Here is a 23,377-nt window from a genome sequence, read left to right on the forward strand (position 1 = left end):
TTGAAATATCTCAGTTAGGAAATGGAGCTTTAATGACATTGCATCCCAACTCTCTGTACACTAAAATTAGTTCATCCACAATTTCACTGTAATGTGATTTCTCATTGCGTAAAAATTTCCGGCAGATGTTTTTGAATGCCTCCCAGGCTCTTATTTCTGTAGCATTTAATTTTTTAGTGAATTCCTCAACTTGGAATAGCAGTTTGATTTGAGGACCTGCAAACGTTCCCTCTTTTATCGTGGCCTCACTGATTCAAGGAAACTTTTGCCTTAAACAGGGAAATCCTCCTTTTTTGTCCATCGCTTTCACAAATATTTTTATCAAACCTATGTTGATGTGCAATGGAAGTAAATAGATTTTTGACTTATCCAACAAAGGAGGATGTGCTACATTTTTCTGGCCTGATAAACAGTCTGGCCATTTTTTTACTCTGTAGTGGCAATCCTTGCTCAGCTGTCCCACTTGCATAAAAAGCAGCAATATTTAGCGTATCCACTTTGCAACCCCATCAGCAAAGCTGCCACTTTTAGGTCAGCACAGATATTCCATTTGTATTCTTGATAGCATATTTTTTGCAAAAGAACCTGTAGGTTCTCATATGTTTCCTTCATGAGAACTGCATGAGCCACTGGTATAGATGGATACTTATTTCCACTATGAAGTAAAACTGCTTTCAAACTGACTTGGATGAATCAGTGAAAAGCCTCCACTGCTCGGAGATGTGCTCCAAATGTAACCCCCTGGGATATTGTTACAATAAACCAGAGCACCATCCATGGAGTAATAGGTCATTAATTTAGATTGCCTCTTCCTATAAAAAGACACCTTAATATGCGTTTCAAGAATTTTCCATTGCTGAAGCCGTGATCTTGGTTTTAGAGAGATTCAAATATCTGACCAAATTTTTTAGTTCTGCCTGAGTGATTAGATGCAGCTTTGCAATATCACAAGTTGAAAAAATCTGGATCTGTACTCATTCTGAGTTCTGCATTTTCTGGAGACTCCTTTCCTGATCCTGAATCAGTGTCAAGTCCATAGGTTTCTGGTGGCTTTGTCACTTGCATTGTATTATCGTGAGAAACCGGCTTTAGAGCAGATGATGTTTAGGGATACTCTATTTTATGTTTGGATTTCCTAGAAAAACTAGAAATATTGGTAATGCAAAGGTAAAAATTGTTTGTGGTCTTGAGGTTCACTCCATATCACCGGAACAGTAAAAGGCATCGATTTATGACTACCTCTAAGCCAGCCTGTTAAGGTCCTTGAACATGAGCTACAGGAAATCTTTGGAGCCCATACTTTATCTTGATCTCCGACCTTACATCCAAAATGGAGTTCATAGGCTTTTCTTACAAGTTGTGATGGTCACTTTTGCTGCAATTTTAGTACCACTTCTCCACAACTGTAACAAAAGCTATCAGGCTTATTTTGGCCAGAATGCGATATTTCATGTACGGTTGAGGTACGCGCACATAAGAACACTATTAAGAAATTGTAGAATTTTATTTCTAATTTAAACACAGTTCATGATTTACACTTATGCCCACAACAGTTGTTTACAAATGCTAATTCACTAAAACACTTTTTCACTTTGTTTACCACTTGCTCTCTGAAACACGTACACTTTTCGAAATACGAAAATGCTTGCTTGATGTGGATATATATGTACTTGTATATATATAAGTAAAGAAGTTTCTAGAAGCCTCACAATGTTTCTAGAGAACTCTGGCAAAATTTCTAGTACTTTACAGAAACACCATGAACTTCCTTCCGTGTGTAACAGTATTCTATAACGTTCCAGAACATTCCTGAATGTTCTAGAAAAACATTTTTAAAAATAAATAGATGGAAAAGATGATTAAGCCAACTATAGATCTTGGTTTTCAGGCATTAACCTACGGTATTTGAAAACTGAGGGTGATGAGAACTTTTTAAGCACATATCTGAGTTTTTGAATATATTTCCTATGAGAATCTGTCAATTATTTCAGGGAAGAAATTGATACTGACCAGTGTTATAAGCTTTGTTTGCTGTGAATGTAGTCTTTCTTGAGGATGGTCTTTACTTTTCTAATCAGCTCCTTACTTCTGTTGACACATTGGTAGTGGGTCAGTTGGCCTATCTTCACTCTTAGCGCTTCTTTCTACCTTTTGCTGTAGCCTTCTTTCCCCAGCTGGCTGTTCCTTGTCTTTACATTTTGTTTCTGTTCTGTGCTTTCTCTTCCATTCTTCATGGTGTCTGCTATAACAATACAATAGACAGCTGTGTAGATGGCATTCTAGTGTTATTTCATTGTTGTTGAGGTAATCCAGTATTATTTGCTGACTGAGGTGGTCTGTCACTTGCCACGGGGATCTGTTGGATCTCTGCTTGGTGAGGTGTTTAGCCTTCAGTTCTGCTAGGGCCTTTTTCCACTCTTCTTTTGTTCTGTATATCATGACCTCATCATGTCTGTTTCCACTTTGGCTGCTGCAAGTTATACTTCTTGTACTTGCTGTTCCTCTTCTAGTTCTTGTCGTGATTGTGTCCGTATAGTTTGTAGTTGGTCGCTCACATCCTGCTTTATTATTTTATTTTTTTCCAAGATTGCAGTAGCTGTCAGGTTCTTCATGATGATGGCCTATCTGCAGGAAAGTGCAGTGTTGAGTCAATTTGGTGTGACATAAGCACTGGGAAAGCAAAGTTGAGAGTAGGAGTGTGTTATATGCCTAGTAACTCTGATGAGTACAATGAACAACTGTACAGAGAAATAGAGTGGGCCAGTAAATCAGATTGTCTTTATAATGGGGGATTTTAACTTCCCCGGTATAGATTAGAACTTGTGGGTGTCACTCACACATTAGCAAGACTTTTGTGGATTTATTGGATGATTGTTTTCTACAGCAGCATGTTCAAGAGGCAACCAGAGGGAGTAATACTTTTGATCTGGAACCACTAGGTGGCAGTGATCACAGGGTACCGATGTGGGATTAACTCAAAGATGTAACTACCATCAGTGGTAAAGGCAGTGGTGAGCTGTGAATATTTTAACAATGGGCTCGGAGTTTTTCCGAGTAATTTGATCGGTCAAGAAAGTGATGTCATCCGTGGTTTCCACCAGAGGCGCTTCCCACGCTTGCACTTCTAGTAGTGCGGATTAGTGCGTGTGACGCATTTTTCGTGACTGCCGGTATCGTGATATCTCTAGTCAGGAGCGGATTCAGGGGGGGGGACATATGGGGCTTCTTACCCACTTAACTATGCGTATCAGTGTATGTGTATAAAGTCTATCTAAAAACAAAAGCCTGGTCCGTGTGCCTCCCCTTACGATAGAATCTGGAGTTCTTTTTAGAATTTTTGAATAGTATGACATCACAATCATACTTTCTGAAGTTACTACTGCAGTAAGTACGATTACAACAATACAAGTATTTGTCATATGACTGCGAGAATACAAGTATTTATCATATGACTGCAACAATACAAATATTTGTGAACAATTTCTTTTTTACGTCTCGCATTTTTGTTACATTCCATTGTTAGGTGCCCTTAACAGCTGCATATGTCGCTTCAACTACAAGATCAGTACATCAATCGGTGCTATTTTACAGATATTTAGATACTTTGCACTTGCAAGTATACATCTCTTACTTTAGTTGTCATAAATCCATTGTATCTTGTGTTCCAGAAATTATGAAAATTTCTGGAACACAAGTGAAAAACCTTTTATGGCAATGGGAAATTGTGGGAGCGAAGTTGAAAAATATGTAATTAATGAAATTGAAATTTTGCAAGATTATTTAATGAAAAAACTTTCGAGCCTACAGGCCAGTAAGGCTCCTAGAGTTGATGGAATATACCCTATAATCTTTAGGGAGGCAGCAAGTGAGTGCATTGAACCATTTAGGCTAATTATGGGAGCAACTCTAGACTCTGGGGAGATTCCCTTGAATTGGAAAAGTGCCAATGTATCTCCTATACATAAGGGTGGCTCTAAGAGTGAAGTGGGAAATTATCGACCTGTCAGTCTGACTTCAGTGGTAGAGAAATTCATGGAGGCAATGATCAAGGGTGGAATTCAGGATCATTTGGATCAAATTGAAATTCTCAAGGATACTCAGCATGGTTTTGTAAAGGGAAAATCATGTTTAACAAATCTGGTTCGCTATTTTGAAAGGGTCACTCACGAGCTGGATTTAGGGAATAATTTCGACATTGTTTATTTAGATTTCAGCAAAGCTTTTTAACTCAGTCCCACATGAGCAGTTGCTTTATAAGCTGGAACAGGTTGGAATCACTGGATAAATCCTTAGATGGATAGCAGGATGGCTTCAGGGCAGAAGGCAGAGGGTTGTGATAAATGGTTATTCCTCAGATTTGGTTGATGTAAGAAGTGGGGTTCCCCAAGGATCAGTATTAGGACCACTGTTGTTTTTAATTTTCATAAACGACATCGATGAAGGGATAGAGGGCGTGATGTCTAAATTTGTAGATGTTAAAATTGGTAGAGTAGTTAATGATCACTGTCAAGCTGAGCTTCTTCAGAGAGACCTAGATAGACTTCAGGAATGGTCAGAAAAATGGCAGCTATGCTTTAATCCAACAAAGTGTAAGGTATTACACCTGGGAAAGAGTAATCCCAAAATAACTTATTCACTTGGTGGAGTTCAACTAAACCCAGTAGTGGAGGAAAGGGACTTGGGTGTTACGATGTGGTCAGACATGAAATTCTCTGAGCATTGTAAACAGATTGCAAGGAAGGCCCATGGTGTCCTATCGATGATCTATTGAACTTTTGCAAGTAGAGATAGGGATGTGATAATCTCATTATATAAGGCTTTTGTTAGACCACACTTGGAATACTGTGTTCAAGTATGGAGACCGCACCTAAAGAAAGACATCGAGCTTCTTGAAAGGGTGCAAAGACGGGTAACTCGCCTGGTGAGATCGGCAAAAGGGCGTCCTTATGAAGAAAGACTTCGAATATGTGGGTTGCAGAGTTTGGAAACTAGATACCTTAGAGGAGATTTGATTGAGGTGTTTAAGGCTCTGAGAGGCATCAGTAAAATGAATGAGGACGAAATTTTCAAGATTATAAATGATGCTAGAACTAGGGGACATAAATTCATGTTACGGGGGGAAATGTTTAGATTGGACTGCAGGAAGTTTTATTTTAGCCAGCGAGTTATAAATTACTGGAATAAGTTGCCTACATGGATGGTAGAGGTTGACAGTTTGGAGAAATTCAAAGGTCATCTGGATAGTACCTTTGGGTCAGGGAAGCGCATAGGATGATAGGCTTAATTTCCTTCTCTTTTATTAATTATTATTATTTATTAATTATTTTTTAAAAAAATTTTTTTATCGTTGTTTTATTCGTTTTTTTTTTTTTGCTGGCGCAGCATAAGTCATAGGCTTTCTTGCACCATGTGGCCATTACTAATACTAATACTAACACAAGGATGGCACCTGGGGTGGATGGAATCTCTCCAATTATAAAGGAGGCAGCAAAGGAAGTAAGCAGGCCCTTAGCCATGATTATGAGGACTCCCTTGGACTCAAGGGAGTTCCCACATACAGGTGATGTGCAAATGTATCCCCAATTCACAAATGAGATCGAATGGTGACTTGAGTAATTACAGACCTCTTAGTTTAACTTCTGTTCCGTGGAAAATAATGGAGTCGCTGGTTAAAGAAGCACTTCAGAGTGATCTAGGCAAGACTGCAGTTATAGTTCAGGCACAGCATCGGTTTGTTAAGGAAGTCTTGTCTGACCAGTTTGATTGGACACTATGATGTGGTTAAAAAGACACTATGTAGTGGAGTTCCTCAGGGGTCTGTATTAGGCCCATTGTTGTTTTCTGTATTTATCAATGATATTGATTGCCTACGGAGCTAGCCGGGTGGGTGTGGTTCCTACCTGGCAACCCAAAGGTCGCAGGTTCGAATCCCGCCTCGGGCTTGGATCAGAGTAGTGCGAAAACCTTGGGAGGTGCATTATGGCCACAGAAACCGATGCACCGACAACTAACAAAAAATGATTTTGATGAAGGTATATCAGTCTTGATGTCCAAGTTTGCAGACTATACGAACATTGTTAAAGACAGTATAGATGGTACACTACTGCAACAGGACTAGGCACCTGCGAGGTGATCTGATTGAGGTGTATAAGGCCTTGACTGGTTTGAGAAAGCTCATTGCTGGTGAGATTATTCCTCTTGCTTAGATTCTGTACCTGGGGGGACATAAATTCAAATTGAGGAAAGACAGTTGTAGAATATATGTGCAGAAATTTGCCTTTAGTCAGCAGGTGGTTGGTTGCTGGAACAAACTTCCATCTGTCTTTGTGGAAGTTGACAGCTTAAATAAATTCATGGCTGAATTAGACAAACTTTTGGAGTGAATGGATGGGTGAAACGGGAAGGTTTTTATTTTTTTTGTCTTGTGCTATATAAGCCTGCTTTCTTGCATCATATGCCTCTACTAATGCTACTTTTAATCTGTGGTCTGCTCTTTGGCAACATGAACAGTTGGCAACCATTCCAACCACTTGGCGTGTTGTTTCATCTTGTAACTGCCCTATCAGTCTCTAGTTGGGTTACTTTCTAGTATGTGCACATGATGAATGTATTTACTTCAATGCTACACTTCATTGAATGGCCTTTTCTTTCTTCCTTGGTGGGCTGTAGTGAAGTCGTGCAAGTAGCACCTCACTGTGCTGTGCTATATGGTAGCCATATTGTAGGACAGTGCCACTTGTTCCACTGTCTTCCTTGGGAGACTCCAACTTTTTGAGTTGCTCCGTCTGCCTAAGGCCTTAACACAAGTTACTTTATCCTGTGCCACAGTATGTTCATTGTTTCTACCTGTTATTATTATTTTATTATTATTAATAGCTATATGGTGCAAGGAAGCCTGTGACTTATGCTGCACCAGCAAAAAAACAATTCCCGAGTTACCCTGAGAGAGAGAGAGAAAAGTAGAAGGGAATCACCAAGAAAGAGAAGAATGATGATATCCAGCTCAGGACCCTGGGTGTGCCAAGCCCATACTCACCAGATGTGAGCCCCTGGGGTTGTTATCTTCATTCAGCTATGAGGTGGACCTCTAGTTTGGCTTTTTGCATTCAGTAGCCATCACTTTTGGGGAGGTATGTCCAATGAAGCAAGTCACTGTCATTTTTAGGAATAACCAAAAAAAATTAAACCAAATATTAACATTGACTTGTTTTTACTGCCCCCTTGCCATTATTGTTTATTGCAAGAGACACTAGATGGCACCACTCTGTCTCAGCCATCACTTTGTAGGAGGGGGGTATGTCCGGTGAAGCAACTTTTGAAATTTTTTCCTCACTTCCTTAACTTTGGATTTTTGCATCCGATGGTGGGAGGTATTAGTTATTGGGACTGATACCAGTTGGTGCCACTTGTTGCCTTAGCCATCACTTTTGCGGAGGTATGTCTAATGAAGCGAGTCACTGTCATTTTTAGGAATAACCAAAAAAAATTAAACCAAATATTAAAATCGACTTGTTTTTACTATCCCCTTGCCATAATTTATATTGTATCATGGTATTTAAAGTATATTTGGAAGAACCATGCTGTTTTCTGCCTTGCCATATGTATATGTATGCATACATATTAATGGATTATATGTTTATCATATGACTTTACATTTTATAGGGAAGCTGAATCTTTAAAGGCATCTTTATCAGGTATGTGTAACATTTATAATAGTAGCTACATAATTTTATAATTTGATATAAATTTTTTATTTGGGAATCCTTGTTCGTAATATAGGATGAGACAGAAATATTGTTACCAATATATAATTGTTACCTTATCTTACCTCATCCTGAATACTGCTTATATCATATCGAATTTTCAATGTCTCACACAACTTATAACTAAGAATTAATCAACTTTGAAGAATTAATTGCAAGAAATTTCAAACATGTTCATATATTTCTGCTAGTTACCTGATAGGGTAACTTGCAGCTTTGTGTTTTATATCTGAAAAAAAAAAAAAAAAAAAATTTAAATTCTATTGCAATACTTGTGTAGTTTTTTAGTTTTAATAAAAAATTAAATATATTTAAATAATGCTTGTTTTGCAAATTAATTTAAAAAACAAAATATAAATAGCCTATAAGTTTACATTTTTCAGTTTAAAAGACAAATATTTGTAAAACAGTACATGCATATATAATATTGTTAAAAAATTAAAACATATATACATATGTAGTATGTTCAGTACTGAGCATTTACATTTGTTTTTCAGATTTATTTAAAAATTATGCATGTTCCTATCTTCCAAGCAGTTGACATCTCAAGATGTAGACTTCTTTTGTATTCTCATCTTTTGTATGTCAGAACAATAATCTTTCTAAAAGAACTTGTTGTTAACACTGTAAATGTTTATAGAGAGGGAAAGGGAAAGAAAGTGACTTTCTTTCCCTCTTCCACATTTCTTTCCTTCTCCTACTGGGAGAGGGAAAGAAAGTCACCTTGAACTAATAAGCAAAGATATGATTCAGAATTTTGTAACATCTTTGGTGCCCGTGTGGTCTGAAGCCAAATAGTTGCAAATATGGTGGGGATCATATGACAGGTTCTTGAAAATTTAAAAGTTTCAAAACTGTTTAAAATCACTTAAAAAAATATTGGGATAAAAGTTTGTCTATATTAATAAGCTTGAAAAAATTTCAGGTTTTTAAACAGTAATTAAGGAATAATGCAGAAGCATTATTTTTGAAAGGTGCCTGGCAGGTGACCAGATTAAGTAATAGTATACTGAGAACTAGTATTGAATATCTTTTGCAAATATGTAGTAACAATGACATACAGTATAAGAAATAAAGAAATTGGTGTTTGGTAATTAATAATGCAACATAATACAGCCACTCCCTGGCTTATATTCGACTTACATAATACTCGACTTACGGAAATTCGACTTTACGTAGGTTTTTTCCCACTGGTGCAAACTTAAAAAAATTGTGGAAACGTATTTTTCATCCCGTAGGAATAAATGGAGTTACAGTATTGTGAAAATATAGTAATGTGAATCCAATAACACATTGTTTTTTTTTTTTTTTTATTAATTTGTTCCAAGACCTCAGAAGTATTGAAATTTTCACTATATAACTAAGCTATTTATCTCTCTAAAAGGTCATTTTTATAATGGAAATTGCACTACACTTTCATCATTATCATATGTTCTGTTATAAGAATCAATCTTGAACACCTTTGTGATATTTTTCTAAAACTCATCTCTGGAGGTCACTACCATAAAAACAATTTGCACTTTCTGCAAATTGTTTTTATTCTGGTTTATTGAGCTTTTCTGTTATAAATCAGTAGTAAACTCAATCTTATTGCATTTGCGATAATACCAATAACTGGAATTCTGTGGATTTTTACGTTACAGTATTATGGTGAAATGAGTTCCCCTTCACTGAAATCTTAATTCATATAAAAGACATAAATAAATTTTCAGAATCTTCTCTTCATTTCTGTTTATTTATATCTGAAGGGAAAGGGACCAACGGAAAGTGCAAGTGCTGGCAGTGCTAGGAAACGAAACAAAATTGATTTAGTAGTAGTAGTGGCATGTGATACAAGAAAGCAAGTGTATGAGCTTATGCAGCATCAGCCAAAAAAAAAAAAAAAAAAAATCACACCATTCCTTCCAAATGCCTGTCCAGTTCCTCCTTAAATTTATTCAACCTATCAACTTCCACAACGACAGATGGAAGTTTGTTCCAGCTGTTAACCACCCGCTGGCTAAAGGCAAATTTCCGCACATCTATTCTACCTCTGTCCTTTCTTAATTTGAATTTATGCCCCCTTAGGTTCGTAATCTGAATAAGTGGAAGGATCCCATCAGAATGCAGCATGCTGAACCCATTCAAGGCCTTTTACACCTCAATCAGATCACCGCGCAGGTGCCTAGTCTCCAGCCACTGCAATTTGCAGAACTTAAGCCTCTCTTGGTAAGAGGATCCCTTCATTCCCCTCACCAATCTTGTTGCCGTTCTCTGTACACGCTGAAGTAAATCTACATCCTTCCTAAAATAGAAATGAAGATGATTAAGAAGTATGAAGCAGGACAAAGTGTCATCTATTGCATTGAATTAGGTCTCACTGCTTCAATAGTGAATACTATTTTAAAGGACAGTACATGTATAAAAGAAAACGTTAAAGGATCAACGCATTTAAGATCAACAGTGATCACAAAACAGCGTTCAGATGCTATATCGAAGCTGGAAAAACTATTAATAATATGGATGGAAAATCAGATTCAGAACCAAGTTCCCATGAGTCCAATGACCATTCAAGCAAAAGCAAGAAGTATTTATGACGATATTAAGGATAAGTATGGCAAAACCCAAGTCAAGTTTGTGGCAAGCAGTTGGTGGTTTTATAGGTTCAAGCATCACGCTAGTTTCCAAAACATTAAAGTATGTGGTGAAGTTGCCAGTGCCGATTCTGGAGCTGCATAGAAATTTTGTGATGTGTTGGAAAAAACCCCTTCTTAATCTCCACAGCCCTCAACTTCTGCAGCGGTGTGCTTATCAGCTGGAGAGTTAATTCTGACAAAAATGCTCGAAAGGTAAAACGCTGACATTATGCCTGTCTCCTTTCTCTTTTTGTAATTTTGAAATTTTGGTAATTTTGTACACTTTTGTAATTTTTCTGCATATGAGATATAAAAATTTAATAAATAATTCTATTTACATGTTTGTTGAACATTTCTTTTTTGCTTCAATCAAATTTGCGAGTGCTGCATAAGCATTTAAATTCCGACTTACGTCGAGTTCCACAGAACGCAACCCTTATGTAAGTCGGCGAGTGGCAGTATTAAATTTGGCACTTTTCGCAGTGTTCTTTTAAATCTGGACAGCCTGTTTTTAAATCTAGAACATTCTACTCTCAGAGAGTGTTCTAGATTTTTGAGGTTGTACTGTTAAACAGTACATACATCACCACTTCTGTATTAAAATGACTGACTTCTATTTTTTTTTTTCAGTGTATAATGAGAGTTGGGTACCCTGCCTCCACCTCTTTTTTTTTTTAAAAAAGTTTTAGCTCTTTTGCACTTTAAAATCATTCTGGTTTTGCCCGCTGTACACACACACACACATACACAGTGTGCTGCCACTTTATTAGGTTCACCCCTACTGTGCACACAAATGGTTTGTCCCACAACGTTGCAAGTCATATGACCACAGTTGTTGATATAAATGCAGCAGAACAACCTTTCTAGTATCAGTTAAGCGTACAGTACCTTTTAAGATGGCACCTCCATAGCCAGGTGGGCAGGAGCAGCAGTGCGTAGCACACGCTTCTTGATTAGACCGGGGTTCGAGCCCGTGACCACCAAATACGGAGGATGCGGAAAGGTTCAGGGAATGACCACTGCATATCCCCTGAGCAATATGGCCTTAGTTGCTAATAACAAACAAACCTTTTAAGAAAAGTTGTGTGTGTGGCTTGTCTTAAAAAATTTGGAACATCTCCATAGAATAGGGTCAAAATAATCTCCATATACTTAGGAGTATTCACCTAAGTGCTAAGGAAGGAAGGTTATTTCATATATAAAATTACATAAAAATACCATGTGAAAATTCTACTGTTGTGAGGACACGAAGAAACATTGTAAAACAATCTGTTGTTGATAAAGTGTGTAGCCAGTTATTTATCTTTCATTGTCTTTGACTTGTATGTTTATATTGTCAGTGGGTCCTGTTGAAATCAATTGTATTTTATGATGTTGTGTTTTTGAGAAACAGGTAGTATACTGTTGTGTACTCTGTATAGCTCTTGCTTTCATGCTTAATCAGGTTTCCTGAAATTTTTAAACCTTAACCAGTCAATGTCTCCAATTGTAACAAAAGTGGTCATGCTACACATGAAAGGTGCACAACTTTCTTTTTTATGAATATACTGATGTGTGTAATTAAGTAGGTTTTTAATTAATACACGAAATTTTAATTTTTGTTAATGAAAATTTTAAAAATTAATTTTTTTTTTTGCACACGTAATTTTCAGTGAAACAATTTTTTTTTATTAATTCTGTTCAAAGTTTTAAACAAAGTTATGAAATGTTAACATGAAATTATTAGGCATTTCTGATTTGAAATTCATAAATTTCTTTAAAACCTCTGCATGTATATTATGTTTATAAATATTAGTACACACGTCTCTCTGTCTCTCTATGTGTGTGTGTGTGTGTGTGTGTGTGTGTGTGTATATATATATATACACACACACACACACACACACATACAGCCGACCGGGCTAGCCGAGTGGGTAAAGTACCTGCCCGGCAACCCAAAGGTCGCGGGTTCGATTCCCGCCTCGGGCTTGGATCAAAGTACTGCAAAAACCTTGGGAGGTGCAATATGGCCACAGAAGCCGATGCGCCAATAACTACCAAATCAAAAAAAAAAAAAAAAACACACACATACACACTGCTGCCACTTTATTAGGTTCACCCCTACTGTGCACACAAATGGTTTGTCCCACAACGTTGCAAGTCACATGACCACAGTTGTGGATATAAATGCAGCAGAACAACCTTTCTAGTATCAGTTAAGCGTACATAACGTAGAAAGAATGTGGAAAAGGAGTGATCTAATGGACTTCGAATGTGGCATGGTAGTAGGTGCAAGACGTGCTGGACAAAGCATCTCTGAAACGGCAGTTCTGAACTTTTCACGCACCACAGTTTCAAGGGTGTATCAAGAATGGTGCAATGAATAGAAAACATCCTCTCAATGGCACTCCCGTGGAAGAAAATCGCTTGTTGATGAGAAAGGTCAGAGGAGGATGGCTAAAATTGTGCAAACAAAGAGACGGGCCCAATGTCGCACATCACATCAGAATACAACCTTGGTGTACAGAACAAAATATCACAATGGACCACTAGTCATACTTTGTCACCAATGATCTACAACAGCCGACGGCCACATCGCGTACCTTTGTTATCAATGAAGAACAAGAGAGCATGCCTCCTGTGGGCACAGCAAAACCAGCATTGGACTATCGAGGATTGGAAAACAATTGCTTGGCCTGACGAGTTGAAGTTACTGGTGCATCATGTTGATGGAAGGCTCAGAATTTGTTGAAAACAACATGAATCCCTGGACCCGTCATTCGGACGACTACGCCGACCGGGCTAGCCGAGTGGGTAAAGTACCTGCCCGGCAACCCAAAGGTCGCGGGTTCGATTCCCGCCTCGGGCTTGGATCAAAGTACTGCAAAAACCGTGGGAGGTGCAATATGGCCACAGAAGCCGATGCGCCAACAACTACCAAATCAAATCAATCAAAATCGGACGACTACTGTGCAAGGTGCTGGGGGCAGTGTTATGGCGTGGGGAATTTTTTCTTGGCACATGTTGGGTCCATTGATAGCTATAGATTCACGTCTGAATGCTACATGGTACCTAACTATCATTGCTGACCAAGTGCATCCGTTTATGTTGCAATTGGTCAGCAACGATGGTTAGGTACAGTTTGTCCTCGGTTTATCCTCAGTCAGATGGTTACTTCCAGCAGGATAATGCGCCGGTGCACAAAGCCCAAATCACTATGGAATGGTTCCAGGAACATGATAATGACTTGCTTCAGTGGCCCGCTCAGTCCCCGAATTTCACTCCTATTGAACATCTTTGGGATGAGCTGGAAAGGGTTTTTCACTGCAGGCCTACACCTCTGTCGAATCTCAAGGAACTGTATGACACACTCATGTCTGCATGGTACTCCATTCCTGCACAACATTTTCAGCATCTTATTCAATCCATGCCTAGACAAATTAAGGCTGTTTTGTAGGCTAAAGGAGGCTCAACACGCTACTAGGTAGGTGTACCTAATAAAGTGGCAGCACGGTGTATATATATATAACTTGTATTAATATATTGAATTAAGTATGCATAAATGGATGTGAAAGTCACACAAAGTGCCAGTAACTGTCATACCTGATTTATTAATCTTGCATTCACTGAAACCATTTCATCAGCTGTTTACCTCTTCATATGTAACTCTTTAAACATTGCCTTTAAGGGGTTACATTGAATACCCATTTATATATACAGTGTTTCCTTGGTTTGCGAGCATAATTCGTTCCGGAAACGTGCTTGTAATCCAAAGCACTCGTATATCAAAGCGAATTTCCCCATAAGAAATAATGGAAATCCAGATGATTCGTTCCAAAACTCAAAAATTTTCATATAAAAATGATTAATAAAAAATACATATATACCTTTTTATATTTTTAATATTTAAATTTGATATACATAAAGCAATCGAATTTATTAATTTTTGGGTAGGACGACTGTCACTAACGGAATCACTGCTATCTGTTGACTCTTTTTCTTTTTCTTTTTGTGCGACTTTAACAAGGAACCTATCCAATGACACTTGCTTTTGCCTCCATTTAAGGATTTCACGGAAATACGACATTGCATTGTTGTTAAACAGATTCATCGCTCGCAGTGCCACAGCCTTACTCGGGTGGTGCTTTTCTACAAAATTTTGCACTGTTTCCCACATTTTACACACTTCCCTAATCTCATTTGAAGAGAGGGATGTCTCTGTTTTTTTCTCCTCCTCCTGCTCAGACGAGATCTCATCCACAATCTTTTGCTGTTGCTCACGATGCAGATCCATCAGTTCGTCGGTGGTAAACTCCTGGTCATGTTCCTCCACCAGCTCTTGAATGTCTTCCTTATTCACCTCCAGTCCCATGGTCTTCCCCAAGGACACAATTTCATCGACAGCTGGCAGCTCCTGTTCATGAGCAAACCCCCTCGACACAATCAGACCACAGTTTTCTCCAAGCAGAATTGAGGGTTCTCTTGGTGACTCCATCCCAGGCTTTATCGATGATCTTGAGGCAATTTACGATGTGGAAATGATTTTTCCAAAACTCTCGGAGGGTAAGGTTAGTTCCTTTGGTCACCTCGAAGTATCGCTGAAATAGTGCCTTGATGTAAAGCTTTTTAAAGTTCGAAATGACCTGCTGATCCATGGGCTGGAGTAGTGTTGGGAGGAAGGAACTTGACCTTAATGAACTCGAATTCTTCCAGTAAATCGTCCTCAAGGCCTGGAGGATGAGCAGGAGCATTATCCATAACCAGCAAGACTTTGAGTGGCATTTTTTTTCTAAAAGGTATTTCTTCACTGTAGGACCGAAGACCTCGTTGATCCACTCAACGAACAAGATACGAGTGACCCAAGCCTTGCTGTTGGACCTCCACATAACGTTTAACTGGCGCTTCTGCACCTTGCATTTCTTGAAGGCTCGTGGATTCTCAGAATGATACACGAGCAGGGGCTTGACTTTGAAATCACACATTGCTTGCATTAGCACACAGCAAGAGGGTGAGATGGTCTTTCATGGGCTTGTGACCGAGCATTGCATTCTCTTCTGCTGTAATGTAGATCCTCTTTGGCATCTTTTTCCAAAAAAGCCCTGTCTCATCGCAATTAAAAACTTGCTGCTGTAGGTAACACTCGGAAACCATGAGCTTCTGAAACTCTCAACGAACGCCTCAGCTGCCTTAGCGTCCGAACTCGCAGCCTCTCCGTGCCTTACAACACTATGGATGCCACTTCTCCTCTTAAAGTTATCAAACCATCCCTTGCTTGCCTCGAAGCCTTCTTTGTTTTCTGTAGACGTACCTGGCAGTTTACTTACGAGGTCGGCGTACAAGGCCTTTCCCTTCTCACAGATCAAGTTCTCAGTCACAGTATCACCTGCTAATTTCTTCTCATTTATCCACACCAAAAGCAACTTTTCTACATCTTCCAGAATACGTGGCCGTTGCTTTGATACTCTCGTGACTCCTTTTGCTACATCTAGCCCCCTTAGTTCTTCTTTCTTCTTTTATACTGTGCAAATCGTTGACATAGACTTCTTATAAAATCTTGCGATGGCGGCCACTTGCATACCTTGTTTGTGCTTCCCGATGATTTCCTTCTTAACTTCTACCGTAATCATCTCCTCCTTCTTACCGCCTTCCTTTTCTTCATTGGGGCCATTGTTGTAGTACAGTTAATAAAGAACAGTCACTACATTTGGACACAAAATAAAAAAAATGCTTTACGCACATACACGTGGTCACGACGCTAGCACGAATGTTGACTATACGAATGAGGTATGCCGACTGAGACCGAACATGCGAGACGATTACCCACAATCCTGAGTGGCTTGTGATCACGTGACACTCAGCAGACAAAGCATATGGGTAATACTGTACTCTTATTCCAAGACCTCGCTCGTTTATCAAGTTAAAATTTATTAAATATTTTTGCTCATCTTGCAAAACACTCGCAGACAAAGTTACTCGCAATCCAAGGTACCACTGTATATAAATGTGTATTCAATGTTCATAGATATAGACACTGCTGTCTATATCTATGAACCTCATACTAGTTTCTACATGATGGTAAAATATAGCTTCTAAAGAAGAGGGGGGGAGTTATACCACATATTAAAATAAAAATTAATATAATGTGAACGTATTGCTATGCCCATATGGATTAAACAGTATTCAGTGGTAAATGTTATATATATAGCATGCATGAGAAATGTGTATATGCAATATTTCATATGGCTAAAAAATTAATTTACAATATGACAAAAAATTCTACTTATAACTATTCAGGGCACAACGACAGTAAAGTTAGTAACAGCAAAAAGTTAGTAATAGCAAAAAACAATGAATTAGGGGATTTTAAATTATCGATTAGCAAGCCGGATTCTCCAGTAATTGAAATTAAGGTTATACATGACATACTGTTTACATCTTAGTAAATTGAGGGAACGGCAGGGTGTAGTGAATGTCACATCAAAAACATACATTTGAAGCACTTGCTCAATGTTACTTTTAAATTTAAATTAGGAACCATAAGTTTAGTAACAGTAAATTAAAATACCTTATAATTAAATTTAAAAATGAACTTTTTAATGAAATACCATGGCAATGGTTAATAAGGACTATACATTATGCATTGCCAAAAAGATTAATATTAAGATCAGGCATAATTATAACAAACCATTTGGACTACAAAAGGATTATACAAACTGCATTTGTAATAATCATAATTATGAGAGTTTTGTGGACCTGTACTATAAGCATGTAATTACCGGGAATTTGGCTATAATTTCCAGGAATTAAGGGAGGTAATGTCATACAGATTTAAATTTGGGCCTAATATTAGTAATGCAGATTTCAAAACTTTTAGCATTAATATACTGAAAAAACAAAGCAATTGCATGAAAACTTTGTTATAACTCCAATGGGCAAATCCGTGAAAAACTGTAGCATTATATGCAAAAGCTTTTTTTGCACAAAACTCAATAGCAAATTGTATGACAGCAATGCATACCAGGTGATTAGTAGCAATCCAAATAGTATCATTAAGCAATTGCTGAAAAAAAACAAACTAAATATTAAAAATAATAATACAAAATTCCCATATGTATATCTAATACCTAAAATTTATAAGTTGGCTATGGGTTTAGGTACATCACATTGTGCCAAGACAGCTGTGTAAAGACACCCAGTAAAATATTATAAAACTTGCTCAAAATAATCATTAGTAATTTAGATAACCCAAAATTTATCAGCAAGAGTTCCCCAGTGTTACAAACATTAACATCTTTAGGCAGTGAGGTTCAGCATATTGGCACCTATGACTTCAATAATTTGTTTACTAGCATCTTGCACGAAAATATGAAGATGGTCTTTTGCAAATATTACAATAATTTCCATGAACTTTTACATTGTGTAAAAATATATCATTTAAGTTACTCACAATTGAGATTTGAAGGAGTATCGAGAAAGAGAATAGTCTTTAAAAGTAAGTGATATTTTCTTCAAGTGTTACTTTATAGAAGATACAAATTCATGAAAGAAACCTTTCTTTAAATAATGCAGAGCCCATCCATGTGAGTGGTAGTAAACTGATAAAGATGAACAATTTATATTTTTGTAAGCTCTGGGATTATTTGGTTTACTAACAACAAAAATTAAGAATTTGTGTGTTCCACTTACATTGTGGCAGATGGCCACTGTGATATTTTGGATTTTGGATCTTAGTGCTGCAGGTTCCACCTTTTTTGCCATCATTTTTATAGACCTGTTTCATCTATTCTACAAAAATGATGGCCAGTGGATTGTAAAAAAAACTCCACAATAAGGAGAATAACTCTGTGTTGTGGAATTTGAATCTGATAAATGACCTTAAATCTTCTGTAAATTGTTGAGCAGCATGCTGCCCAATCCATCTGTCACCTGCTGTAAAATTTTCTGTACCATAATTCTTTTGATGAAACCCAACTTTTATGGGTTCATTGATTGGAGTTCTGTGGTTTTTTTTTTTTGCATAAACAACAGCCATAATGTATTGTGTACTGTCTCTAATTTTAGTTTCTTTAAAGTAGAATGAGAACTTAATTCGTATGAAAATGAGTGGCAAATCCTTTTACATTTTATAGTTGTCTTGCCCGGTGTGGGCAAGACAACTATAAAATAAAACCTAATTCAATAGCAATTTTTTTTAGACTTATCTTTACCTTTATTGAGCCTTTCCAGAGCATCCAGCTTAATTTTCATAAGTTCACATAATATGTTTAGTTAAATACTCTGATTACAATAACAAATAATTTTATTGGTATAAATCTGGTTTGGAACAAATACAACTGACCCTCTCAGGAAGAAGCATAGAAGTCAACAGGCAGGCATGATGTGCTACACTAGCCTACTAGCTACAAGCATGCTGAATGCATTATGTTTTAATGAGGAATGTGAAAGCATCAGTTAATCTGGCAGTTTGGTTAAGAGGATTTTTTTTTAAATTTGTCTGGTTTTTTTTTTTTTTTTTTTTGGTAGTTGTTGGTGCATCGGCTTCTGTGGCCATAATGCACCTCCCAAGGTTTTTGCAGAACTTTGATCCAAGCCTGAGGCAGGATTCGAACCCATGACCATTGGGTTGCTAGGCAGGCACTTCACCCACCCGGGGCGCCTCCGTAGCCGGGTGGGCAGGAGCAGCAGTGCGTAACACACGCTTCTTGATTAGACCGGGGTTCGAACCCGTGACCACCAAATACGGAGGATGCGGAAAGGTCAGGGAATGACCACCGCATATCGCGGAGCAATATGGCCTTAGTTGCTAATGCTCCTAAAAAAAACCAAATAACAAACAAACAAACAAACAAACAAACAAACACCCACCCGGCTAGTCCGGTTGGCAGTTTGTCTGGTATAAGGAAGCAAAGCTTATACAGCTTATTGCTATATAAACTTTGCTTCCTTGTATCATTTTGCTAATACTCTTACTAAAATGGAAAAGGATGTCAATCGTCTGTTCTTTTGTTTGCTATGATGAGTGGAGTTCAAAGTTCAAGACTCCTTTGAGTGCAATTTGTTTTTGGATTGCATCTTTTGTACCTGTAACTAATAGGCTTGTAGGTCCAAATCAGCTTTTTTTTTTTTTTTTTTTTTAACATGCAGTACAAAGAAAATCATTGTTTAAGCTTTCAAAAAATTGATTAGCAAATCTTTGATCTAATTCCTTAACTTAGTGTTATTTATTTATAGGAACACTGTCTAGTTCTGAGTCATGGTCAAAGAGGCAAGAATTATGTGAACTCTTAGAAACATTACTGTTAACAGATCTTGACTATGCCCTTGATAAGAAGGTGGAACAGGACTTGTGGAATTATGTTTTTAGAAACCCAATTTCAACATATCAGTCAAAAGCTAAAGAGCAAAAGGTATGTTTACTTTTACTTTGATAAACTGAATGGCTGTAATATTTTTTTTTAGGATGTTATTAATAGCTGCATACTCTGATTATTAGCTTTTATGGGTTTAGTTTTATTAAACATTTGAGTTAACATAACTCGAGGGTCTTACATTCTAGCCTGCAAAGGCTGGAATGTAAGACCGAATGTAAGACCGTTAGTATTAGTAATGGCCATATGGCGCAAGAAAGCCTAAGGCTTAGGCTGCACCAGCCAAAAAAAAAAAAAAAAAAAAAAAAAAAATTAAATAATAATAATAAAATAAATAATTAATAAAAGAAAAGAAAACAGACAACCTATGCATTTTCCACCTCCCATAGGTAATTATCCAGCTGACCTTTGAATTTCCCCAAGCTGTCAGCCTCGACCACCCATGTAGGTAACTTATTCCAGTAATTTATAACTCTCTGGCTAAAATAAAACTTCCTGCAATCCAGTCTATACATCCCCCATAACTAGAATTTATGGCCCCTAGTTCTAGAATCATTTATAACTGTGAAGGCACCTCCGTACCCAGGTGGGAAGGAGCAGCAGTGCGTAGCACACGCTTCTTGATTAGACCGGGGTTCGAGCCCGTCACCACCAAATATGGAGGATGCGGAAAGGTCGGGAATGACCACCGCATATCCCGGAGCAATATGGCCTTAGTTGCTAATGCTCCTAAAAAATAAACCAAATAACAATAATAACCGTAGCCAGGTGGGCATGAGCAGCAGTGCGTAGCACACGCTTCTTGATTAGACCGGGGTTCGAGCCCATGACCACCAAATACGGAGGATGCGGAAAGGTCAGGGAGTGACCACCGCATATCTCCGGAGCAATATGGAGATATGCGGTGGTATTGCTAATAATGCTCCTAAAAACCAAATAACAAACAACAACAACATAACTGTGAAAATTTTGTCCTCATCCATTTTACTTTTGCCCCTCAGAGCCTTAATCACCTCAACATTCTCTCTAAGGTGCCTAGTTTCCAAACTGTGCAACTTGCATATTCGAAGTCTTTCCTCATACGGACGTCCTTTTGCCAATCTCACCAGGCGAATTACCCCTGTCTTTGGACCCTTTTGAGAACCCAATGTCTTTTTTTAGGTGTGGTCTCAACACTTGAACACAGTATTCCAAGCGTGGTCTAACAATTGCCTTATATAGTAGGGTTATGGTGTCCTTATCTTTTACTAGCAGATGTTTGATAAATCATCGATAGGACATCATGTACCTTCCTCGCAACCTGTCTACAATGCTCAGAGAATTTCAGTCTCGCCGTATCGTATCACCCAACACCCTTTCTTCCACCACTGACTTTAGTTCAACTCCACCAAGTGTATAAGTTATTTTGAGGTTGCTGTTTCCCAGGTGTAAGACCTTGCATTTTGCTGAATTAAAGCATAGGGCTACAGAACAGGATAACCTAGTGCAAACTACTCTGGTTCAAAAGGACTTAGTTCTATCGGAGACTCCATTGTCAAGGAAACGGGAAATATTTTTTGTAATAAGGATAAGTGGACTAGAACCAGGGTATGTCTGTTGGGAGCAACTATTAATGATATCACCAACAGACTCTCAGATTTTAAGCATACATGATTTGACGATTTGTTAGATAAATATAGGACCATGCTAAAGAAATGCCACGAGTTAGGTCACAGTGTCCGTGTCTGCAATTCTGCCTAGGCACAATAGGAGGGATTATATGGTGAAAGCCTTGTGGATTAACTCAAGACTTGAAGGACTCTGCAAGGCCTTTAGGGGAGAAGCTTCTATCTGCTTGGCCTACACTTGTAGGTAGAAGGAATCTGTTTTGTAGAGATGGGATACATTTAAACAAATATGGTGCAAGAGGTTTTGTCAGTATTATTGAGGATACCTTAAAGGTTCAGGCCACTGCTAGTTTGGGGGGGATAAGGGTAATATCACGTTTATCTGATAATATTGGTCAAAGTAACGCTTGTACATACCTCAAGAAATCTTGTTTGTTACCACAACAGATGTTATGAGGGCAGAAACGTTTCAAATGAGTGGGTAGCTAATGCCAGGGAAGCAAGCTTAAATAAATTTAAGGGGTGTGTCAGGATAGTTACTATACAAGAACACTAAGCACTAAGTCTTAATTATTTATACAGTAATGTCAGAAGTGTCTTCAATAAAATGAGTGAATTCGAACTGTTGGTTAGGACAAGTAATGCTGACATAATAGGGCTTACGGAAACATGGTGCCACCAGGAGATAGGGGATGATGAGTTTTAGTATGGTATGTATAATGTATTTAGGAAGGATAGGGAAGATAGAAGGGGTGGTGGGGTCTGCTTCTTATCAAAAGGAGCCTGAGCGCGACGAAAGCTTTCCCGGATTCAGACATTTTGCATTCTAGTATAGAATCTGTATGGTGTGAGATAGTTGGAAGCAAAGGTATAATGAGAGCGGGAGTAATCCACAGGCCAGGTGATTGTGAAGATTATGATGAGAGCCTATACATGCAAATGGAATGGGCAAGTAAGAGTGAATGTCTTATTATGGGTGATTTTAATTTGCCTCTAATTGACTGGAGCAAATGGAAAGGAAACGCTATATGGGGGACTAAATTTTTAAATCAACTAGATGATTGCTATTTGTATCAACATGTCAGGGACAGTACTAGGGAAAAGAATACACTAGACCTCATCATCACCCATGAGCCAGATGACATAACAGGGCTGACAGAACAGGAACCAGTAGCAGGAAGTGATCATGGAGTTCTACAGTGGACAATGAAGAGAGAGGTAGCAGCAGCAGTTAAAGGCAAAATAATGGGTTATAATTTCAAGAAAGGAAATTACGACGGATTGAAATGCTACATGGCCTCTATTAACTGGGTAGATATCTTACAGAGAGCGAATACAATTGAATTATGGGATACCTTTAAAACATTAATCACAGAAGCCCTGAATGCTATATACCATTAGAAAAATACTCCACGAGGAGGAGGATTTCGAGTTGGATGAATAATGAAGTTGCCAGATTACTTGAGCAGAAAAAGATGGCATGAAAAATAAAAAGTACTGAAGCCTATAACAGTTACAAATTGATTTGTAATAGTGCCACAGAAAAAATTAGGCTGGCAAAGGCAGATTATAAGAAATCACTGGCAAAGAGAGCAAAGGGTGGGATAAGGAATTCTTCACATATATAAATGCAAAGAAGAGAAGGACACTTCTCTCCAGATCAGACCCCTAGGTGATGGATGTGAGATAGTATTAGATAACCTACCTGAAGTTGCAGATGAACTCAAGAGTTATTTTGCATCGATATTTACAGAAGAAAAACCCTTTATGTCAATGAGAAAATATGGGAGTGAAGTTGAAAAAAATGTAATTGGTGATGTTCAAATTTCACATGTTTATTTAATGAAAAACCTTTCTAGCCTACAAGCCAATAAGGCTCCTGGGGTTGATGGCACATACTCCATAATCTTAAGGGAGGCAGCAAGTGAGTGCATTGAACCATTGAGGCTAATTATGAGAGCATCACTAGACTCGGATGTGATTCCGTTGAATTGGAAAAGTGCCACTGTATCTCCGATACATAAGGGCAGTTCTAAGAGTGAAGT

At 38.0% G+C, this 23,377-nt stretch overlaps 1 protein-coding gene across 2 annotated transcripts in view; it reads left to right on the plus strand.

The window, feature by feature from the left end:
- The window catches only part of LOC150089566 (uncharacterized), a 405,025-nt gene that overhangs the window by 13,359 nt on the left and 368,289 nt on the right, over positions 1–23,377 (plus strand). For both annotated transcript variants that reach the window (XM_090389542.1, XM_090389543.1), the window contains exons 2-3: positions 7,663–7,694; positions 19,589–19,764. In XM_090389542.1, the coding sequence (XP_090245668.1) occupies positions 7,663–7,694; positions 19,589–19,764 (208 nt within the window). The remainder of the gene's footprint in view (positions 1–7,662; positions 7,695–19,588; positions 19,765–23,377) is intronic.

Source organism: Mastigoproctus giganteus, chromosome 2 (genome assembly GCF_048544385.1).
Source record: "Mastigoproctus giganteus isolate SK-2022 chromosome 2, ASM4854438v1, whole genome shotgun sequence".
In the NCBI taxonomy this organism is placed as follows: Eukaryota; Metazoa; Arthropoda; class Arachnida; order Uropygi; family Thelyphonidae; genus Mastigoproctus; species Mastigoproctus giganteus.